Source organism: Strongylocentrotus purpuratus, unplaced genomic scaffold (assembly GCF_000002235.5).
Source record: "Strongylocentrotus purpuratus isolate Spur 01 unplaced genomic scaffold, Spur_5.0 spur5_scaffold_15, whole genome shotgun sequence".
NCBI classification, from domain to species: Eukaryota; Metazoa; Echinodermata; class Echinoidea; order Camarodonta; family Strongylocentrotidae; genus Strongylocentrotus; species Strongylocentrotus purpuratus.
The window spans coordinates 9,125,464-9,134,369 of NW_022145600.1; the positions used below are offsets into that span (position 1 = coordinate 9,125,464).

General features: G+C 41.0%; 1 protein-coding gene across 1 annotated transcript; it reads left to right on the forward strand.

Annotated features, from left to right (window-relative positions):
* Positions 1-376: 376 nt before the first annotated feature.
* LOC105439162 (5-hydroxytryptamine receptor 1A-beta-like) lies at positions 377-7,383 on the forward strand. Its single transcript, XM_030986456.1, has 3 exons — positions 377-583; positions 3,531-3,677; positions 5,972-7,383. Exons 1-3 carry the CDS (start codon positions 377-379, stop codon positions 7,133-7,135), a joined length of 1,518 nt encoding a protein of 505 aa, XP_030842316.1. The 3' UTR covers positions 7,136-7,383.
* Positions 7,384-8,906: the final 1,523 nt, after the last annotated feature.

Sequence of the window (8,906 nt, forward strand, 5' to 3'; positions counted from 1 at the left end):
TACATGTACAACAAAAATGGTGTATGAACTATGCAGACAGATTTGATTTAATATGATGAACTGAAATCTGACGGAAATTTAAATGAAATGATATCGGAATCTGGCATATACTATTGCTCCTGCGGCAATTGCTCCGAGTCAATTTACTACGTTTAATAACCAGCTTCTCAACTTCAACACTGTACCCAACACTATACTTCAACACTTAACTGAACCGACACCTAATCTGAAACCCAAGTGCAACCCTAATCCTAACCCTATACCTTTGACGAAGTAAAGCGCGGACCGATTATCGCCGGAGAAAAACTGTAGGGTCACATTTCAGAGACTGATCTTTTCCATTTCCATTCGTATCCTTGACAGGGCGCGGTGAGGAATGGAGTCCGTAGCCACCTTTCCCGGTGCCGTCTGGACATCGTACGATCCGTGGTACCACGTCACCGAAACACCACTCCTCGTAACCAACCTCGTCGAGTTTCAGACGACGGCGCATAACGTCTCGGACGTCGGCACGACCGACCGTTCCAACGACACGACAACGACTCTCGACATCGTGGCGCTTGTTCTCCTACCACTCGTTCTGGCAAGTATTTAACACGATCGCAAAGATTAATATAAAACTAGGCGTTGTGGCGTAATCCGCCTGTAATCCAGCGTACAATGGAAGTTGCAAATTAAAAGAACGAAACCTTTATCAAAATAACACATTCAGTTGGTTGTTTGGACTAAAAAGGTTTCCTACCATTGACATCGGTTTGAATCTATCCTTTTTCCCTATAAGCTATGGCATAAACTCTAGTTCGGTGTTTAAATATCAACCTCGCAAATGAAAGTCAATGGTTCTATGAAAGTACTTGCCGGAAGTTAGTACGCACCTCAAAGGGGTTTAATTTGGATTTTGGGTTAAGGTATATGAAACAAGATGAATAAGACCCAAAACGCACGGATTTATTTGACGAAATTGAATACCCCTGTCTCATTGGAAGTCTGATCAGTAGACTGAACACTCATCTACATCATGATCAAGAGTAGCTGGTCCAGGGCTGTCCCGTCTTTGGGAGAGCAGGGGACGGCTACCCCCGATAAATTGGGTACGATAATAATGTATCGTAATCATGAAGCACAAGCCTTTGATTAGCTCCACAACCCCCTCCCCACCCCCATCTCCCCCTCCCTCGGTCTTGTAGACAGATCCATACCACTGAACCAGCCGGGGAGGGGGAGGGTGGAGCTGATTCTTTGTGGAAGACACATTAACTTATCCTCCCCTGTTTGTACCATAGGGGATACCTAGTGTGACGCATCGGGTAATCCCTGCAACACAGACATGTCTCCTCCATCTCCAATATCCTCCCAGACCGATGTAGCGCATGTTATCCACTCCTGAATGAATTATCCACCGTTATTCTCTAAGTCTTATTTAAAGGGATTTGGTAACTTTGTCTCAGATTCTGAAACAAAACCCTTGATTTAGCTCATGCTACAATGATAATTATAAACATTTAGGTCAGTCAGGATCCCCATGACTTTTACAAGTCAATCGCCTGTCTGATTATCAAGATATTTATGATTTGAAATCGAAATTTAAAAATTCGTTTTCCTAACGGTTTCTAATCACACTACAGTCAATTGGGGAAAATTGGTATGGGAAAGCCGATCACTCAAAGATTATTACTTTTTTGAAGCACTTCATGATCATTTTGAAGCGCCAGTTTTCGATGGCTTCAATATTACACCATAGCACAGACACTGATAACACGTAGAGCCGTGCCTCTTAGATTGAACATTGTTTAACGATGCCTTTAAAGGTACTATGTCCCATTTGCAGGCCAAAAAATGAAACAGTTAAATTCCAACTGCATTTGAAAGATAATACTAATTTAGAACTTCCCTAAAAAAGGTGGGGCTTGAAAATGTCTTCAAGTGGGAAAATAATGACTATTAGTTGTCAAATCGACTTTAGGGCTATAGAGCCCAAAAGAAATAGTCTTGATTTTCAGTCAATAGTACCGAATGGTCATACGTTTTATGCTGCGCAAAGATTCAATCAGTTTAATCTTGGCCATCACAAGAAGTGGGTTATTGAAGGAGACAAATGCTCATGTACCCTTTACAACTCTTTTCATGTATGTTATTACCAAAGAAGAAAAAAAAGCCAGTCATTCACTCAATAGTGTCTGACAGTGAAGTCTAGCAAGTAAACGGGTTTCCAGCATAATTTGAATATGAGGACACTGCTAACGTTTAAATTTCACAGAGAGGACATACATGACATATTCATAATTCCTGCAAAGTTCTACAGCATTTGAGGTTGGCTGCAAAAGGGAGTACCTTCAACGTCTTCTCTATCGTAAAACAAGGAAGTTCTACTTCCCAAAATAACATTGCTTCCTGTAACATGAGAGCTTCTTTAAACCACGTACTCGAGTCAAGACGTGTGTGTCGTCTTCTTCTACTGTGCAATACGTCACACTTTATGAATTATAATCTAAGCTGCTTTCGCAGCAGGTTTAGATTTAAAGGAAATATAATCATAATAACGGGCTACTAAACTGTTGCCACATGATAGTGTTTGGTGTGTAATGCAAAACAGTAATGCGTTAACAAAACTAATAGAAGGGCGTTATTACAACGTTCTGGACGGAACTGGAGAAAAATAATGTTGTTGTTGTATTCCAACATCTTCCTTTCTCCACCTCTTTCTCTCTCTCCCTCTCTTATTCTCTCTCTCTCTCTCTCTCTCTCTTATCTTCTCTTCTCTCTCATGCTCTTATTCCCTCTCTCTCTCTTTTATCTTCTCTCTCTCTCTCTCTCTCTCTTTCTCCATTATCTCATACTCTCACTTATTCTTTCACCTTCTCTCATACTCCTTCCCTCCTCTCTCTTACCTTATCTTCACTTACTTTGATTATTTCCCATCAATCTATCCAGCCTTCCCGTGATAATACCATCATTCAATTCTTCTACGTTATAATATTCAAACATACTCACTTACTTTCTCATGTATGATATGAACATAAAAAGAGGTGGTATTCATACACCAATAATAATAATTCCATGACAATATTTAATAATAATAATAATAATAATAATAATAATAATAATAATAATAATAATAATAATAATAATAATAATATAATATTCCCTGTTTTAATGTATAGCGCTCAATACATCGATCCAACGATGTGCCAAAGCGCTTTACAGGTATATTACTTTTTGAAGACAGATTTAAAGACAGATAAGTCATGTAGATTCAAATAATGAAAGATAGGAAACCGCATAATACACTTACCGAGTGAGCCCTCCCCCTCCCTTTTGACGAATATTGACATAACGTCTACATATTTGCAGAAATAATGGGCCCACCATTCATTGTCTATACACGCACCATCTATGTACAATTCTGGTTAGTGAAATAATGCATTCAGTGTAATGAATCAATTACGATAAAATGAAAATTACATAACATTTGTCAAATAACGATTAATCCTTTAATTTTTCATCTCTCTTTGCCACCATGCCCATCACAGCTATGCGGTCTCGTCGGTAACACTCTGGTCTGCATCGCCGTCTTTCGGTTTGCACCTCTTCGCATCGTCGCCAACTATTTCATCGTATCCCTGGCGATAGCGGACATGGCGGTGTGTGGTATTGTCATGCCTCTGGCCGCTATACAGGTAACCATATTGTTTGCACCTTTTTTTAGGGGATAGAGGTGGTATAATTATATAATATTGACTGGCCTTGAGGGGTATATCAGCAATATTGACCAAGCTCAGATCATATTGCCCCGAGTCGAAAGACGAGGGCAATATGGTCTTAGCGCGGTCAATATTTCTGATATCCCCCGAAAGTAAAGCCAGTCAATATTTTTATTGTTATCCAAATCAGACATCTAGAGCAAATACAGAAATCCACCATGACAATCTCAAGAACTGAACAAACTTTTTCAAACCAGCACTGTGCATCCAGTGCTTGAATTTGTTTTCGATACACTGCAAACAGTGTGCATTTGGTGTGATTATTACGTCACAATAGATTGCGCGCAAAGTGCGCAGGTTCTCGTACGCATAATAGATGCGCAATGAAAATGACAAAATACGGCGCGGTCAATACAAGATGCCCGGATGCGAGACCGTGGAAAATACCAAGGTATATTTTCACTCGTCTCTACACGCAAAGTCAATACGCGCAGGGAGACCAAGGAAAATACAAAGAATATACCCCTCCGTTCCCACTGCTAGTAAAAAAAACTAGGGCAATACGGTTTTGTAAATGACCAGCTCAGATGTCTGATACGGGTAATAATTGATTATATCCCACATACTAAGAATCTTGCTCTACGATTGGTCAAAAGTAACTCACGTGATGAAAGAAAGTTCGCCTTTATTGATGGGAGAAGCAAAAAGTTAATTACACTGTGTAGATAGTACTACTATATACACAGTGCAACGTACTTTCATTGAAGATAGAGGTACTATCTACACAGGGCAACGCACTTTCACTGAAGATCATCCAAAAGCGCACTAAAACAGGCGTAATTAAGCGCGCATTACCAATGAGCGCAATTAAAGAAAACACATGCGCGCACCTTACCCTCAAGGGGTTGGGTTAAACTTAAACTTTTTGTGTGTCAATTTGGGCCTAGGTGTCTTTTATGTAGATGCATACACGTCATTTTCTTTTAGTAGTTGAATTGTTTTAGATGTGGAATATAAAGCAAATAATCACCTTTTGGTTTCAGGCGATGACAAACTATCACTTCCTCGTCGATCAGAATGTATACGCTATCTTTCCTCAGCTTCGCTTCGGAAAGATAGCTACATCAAATCGCTTCGGAAGTGATAGTTTGTCCCATCACCTTCACCAACGGTAATTATTTGCTTACTATCAGCAAAACGCAACAAAATTATTAGGGACTTTTGTATCACCGATTGCTGGGGAACATAGGGTGAAATCTGTTGGGAAATTCGAAAATGAAATTGGCAGTTTTTACTTTTCATAGCAATTTTTGAAAATATAGCGACAGCCTCTTTCTTGTTATAAATTTTCGTTCGCAAATTTAGTCTGATGATCCCCCCCCCCCTGCTACCAATTACGCCCCTGCTTAGAAAAATGCCAAGATATATTTGTCGATATATAGGTCGATTGAAATATAGATTGATGTGCTCGAATATTATTGCATTGTCTCTGCGACTCGTCACTGATCTGGCTACTTTTCACGAAATATACCCCAGTTTTTTTCATTAATTCGGGATACCGGAGTAGGATTAAATTAAATAGATTATGGATCAAGTGAAACATGAATTAGTTCGAATACCATTCCATCGACTCCCTGGCAATAGCTGATAATTATGGCGGTGTGTAGTATTTTCATGTAAAGCTGATGTACGGGCAACGAAAATCATGTTTTTTTTTTAATTTTTAAGTTAGGATGAAATAGTAGGATTGGTATATTATTAAGACATAGTCTAAAACTATTTCATCTTCGCCTTGGCGATAACTGACATGACTGTCTATGGGCTGTTCATGCCACTTGCTGCTATATAGTTAAGTAACCCCCTCCCCCCCCCCCCTCCCCCTCTCAACCCCTCTTTCAGTCTGAATGATGCACGTAATAAAGCAAACTGATGTCACGGAAATACTTGAAGAAATGGAGGGTGAGTGAGAAGGAAAATGGTGGGAAGCAGGAAAATTGAGAAGTGAGTGAGAGATATTCGCAAGGAGCCACGTCCCCTTTCACAAAGTATGAACAATTGCTTACATTCCCAGGACAAATATTACCACCCCCACCTCCCCCTACCCCCCCCCCCCCCTCCTTCCGCCTCGTAATGCTGAAGCCAGTCCCTCTCTCTCTAAATGATCACCTTGGTAATTATTTGTAATTAATCTAAATTACACAATGTTCCATACGGTAGTCAAGGTTGTCTTTCCTTACCATTGTTATTCTCTTCCTCACTTTCTCTAACAGGAGCTAGCTGGTGAGTGGCGCCTTGGTATAATCCTCTGCGATGTGTGGGTGTGTCTCGATGTCCTCATGAGCACGGCATCCATCTGGAATCTCTGCGTAATCGCTCTCGACCGCTACATGGCCATCACACGTCCAGTTTGGTACGCTCTCCGTCGGACACCGCTGATGGCTGCGGTTGCGATCACCGTGGCCTGGGTTCTCTCCATTATCGTCAGCATCCCCGCTCTCCTCTTCGTCGGCGGCTACGACCCGACGACGAGTAACTTTTGCGTGCTCAACATCAGTCCCGTCTTCGCCATCATCTCGTCGATGATTTCATTCATTATCCCCTGTGTCGTCGTCCTCGTCGTTTACCAACGGATCCTGGTGGCAGCGCGACATCATAGTCGACGTCGAGTTCGTCCAGCGATCATGAGCGTTTCGACCGTACCGGCGGCCACGGCCAAGGCAACGACACGTGCAGGAAACAATGGTAGCTCACTAGCATGTAGCAGTAGCGCTACCAGTAGTAACCCTACAAGTAGCAACCCATCGGCAACACCGTGCAGCAACCGCAACAACCATGCACATAATAATGCCAGTACAACAAACAGCGAGGGACAACCGAGTCTTGTGTCGTTGGACCCAAATGCGAATAACACAGCAAGCAATTATCACTTGGCAGAAATTAGCCAGGAAAACACAGATTTTAGTGCTGCAGACAAAACAAACGATGAAAGGAATCATTCTGTAAACGGAGCAAATAATGTCGGCGAAGAGGAGCAGACAGATAATAATCATTTATCGGTTAAACCGAAGTCGAAGCGTGTGACATTAATCACGGACGACGCCCCGACGACGCTGGCGATAGCTAATAACGCAATCAACCATCACCACCGCCATCCCGCGTTCGTCAGACGGCGACAAATATCAGTCTCTCGCGAACGGCGTGCCGCGTTTGTCCTCGCCATCGTCGTCGGCGTCTTCATCTGTTGCTGGTTACCGTTTTTCATCATCAACGTTCTCCTCGGGATTTGTCCGACCTGCCCCGTGTCCCCCGTCGCATTTCAAGTGGTCACGTGGCTCGGCTGGTGTAATTCTATTCTCAATCCCATCATTTATACGACTTTTAACCGCGAGTTCAGAAACGCTTTCAGAAAAATCCTCTTCTGTGGGAAATTATAGCTTGCCAGATTCATACATTCGTTATAAATGTTGTCATCTTCTTTCGTACGACTTTGGAATTCAAAAATGAATTAGAGCCTTTTGATAAGTTGTCGGAATCATGAGCGAAGTATTTTTTTTATCAGAATAATAGACTACTTTTTATGAAAAATGGAACATAGCAACTATGAGAAGCCTGTCGAAACTAATTTTTGGTTGCGTGATTTATGTGAGCTTACCGTCGGACCTCAGAAACAAGATGAAGCTTTGTCAAGAATTGTCAGATACTTGAAGGACTACTAATTTCAAAAGGAATATATATTATTATTATTATTATTATTTATTCGGCAAAGGAAAACATTACATATCAGTGTACACAATACAAAATAAGACATAATTATCAACCATTGGAACGCCAGGGACAGAAAAAGTTAACTAAATTACTGTGGCATCAAGCCTCCTGTCCCAATTCCAATGGATGATTTACATAAAACAGATTTATGACAGATTAAATACGAAAAAAATACGTAAAAAACTATGATGAAGTACATTCTGTACTTAAAATATATCCACGTGATTTCATTGAATGTGAGGAAAACGTCATCAAATTGGAAAAGTCATAGCTGCCTATATTTAGCATTTCATGCTTACTTGAGCAAGATTATTTAAAACAACTACCGAAGCTTGAAAGTGCCACAAAAAGACAGGGTGACCACTGGCGTAGCCAGACTTGTTTAACTTTTTTTTTTTTTTTTTTTTTGGGGGGGGGGGGGGGGGGGGGGGTTTTGCTCCGACTGGCACACCTGGCACACTGGTGTATCGCCCAATGAGTAGCTCGTCTTTTTGTGAGCACTTTTAGCTCCCGTTTGCGAAAGAACGATCAATTATTGAGTCCACCTCGCATTAATTATACAGAACGCAAATTAATATCAAACACTCATCTTACTTTAATACAATTTAATTATTGTTTTTGTTAGAAAATGCTTTGTAGAATCCCACAACAACCCACAACTCGACACAGCTGCATTTGGAGTTATTCTGTTTACATTCTGGGGTTATTCTGGAGTAGGTTCTTTTACAGAACTATGGAATTATATGATATATTGATTAATGTACAACGGAAATTAAGGGTTCGAAGGGCGACCTTCTGGTTGTAGGATATGTGATCGGTATCCAAAACACGGAAGAGATGGGCGATTACTATGATATGGAATGTGAAATGATATGGATGTGATATGATAATTGATATGGAGAGAGAGGTGAAGAACGAATGGAGAGGTGTACGTGGATAATTTGTGTATGAGAGAGAGAGAGAGAGAGAGAGAAAGAGAAGTGCAAGAAAGGAGACGCGTACATTGATTGTGTGGTGGTGTAGTTATGTGTATTTTGAGACTGAGAGAGAAAGAGAAAGGTTTAGAAAAAGTGAGAGGGGGAGAAGAAAAATAAATCATAATGGAAGAATATTTCTTAGAGAGACAAAGAAAGAGAGATAGACAGATTGGCAGACAGAGAGATACAGACAGTCACACAGAGAGAAAGAGAGAGTGGTAGAGGGGGAAAGAGAGAGGGGGGATAGTAATGGAGAAAAGGGGAGAATTCAACGAAAGTATAAAAGGGCCTACACCATATAAGTTATTAGGGAAACGGACATTGCGCTCCAGATATCTTAAGACAGTGGAAGGTAGCCGGTTGTAGTCGAGGTTGAGTTCTGGGAAGAGGTGAAAATATTTTGGGAGCGATATCATTGCTATTATGCAAGTGTGGAAGAACATCAGATGAAGAATGTTCCCTG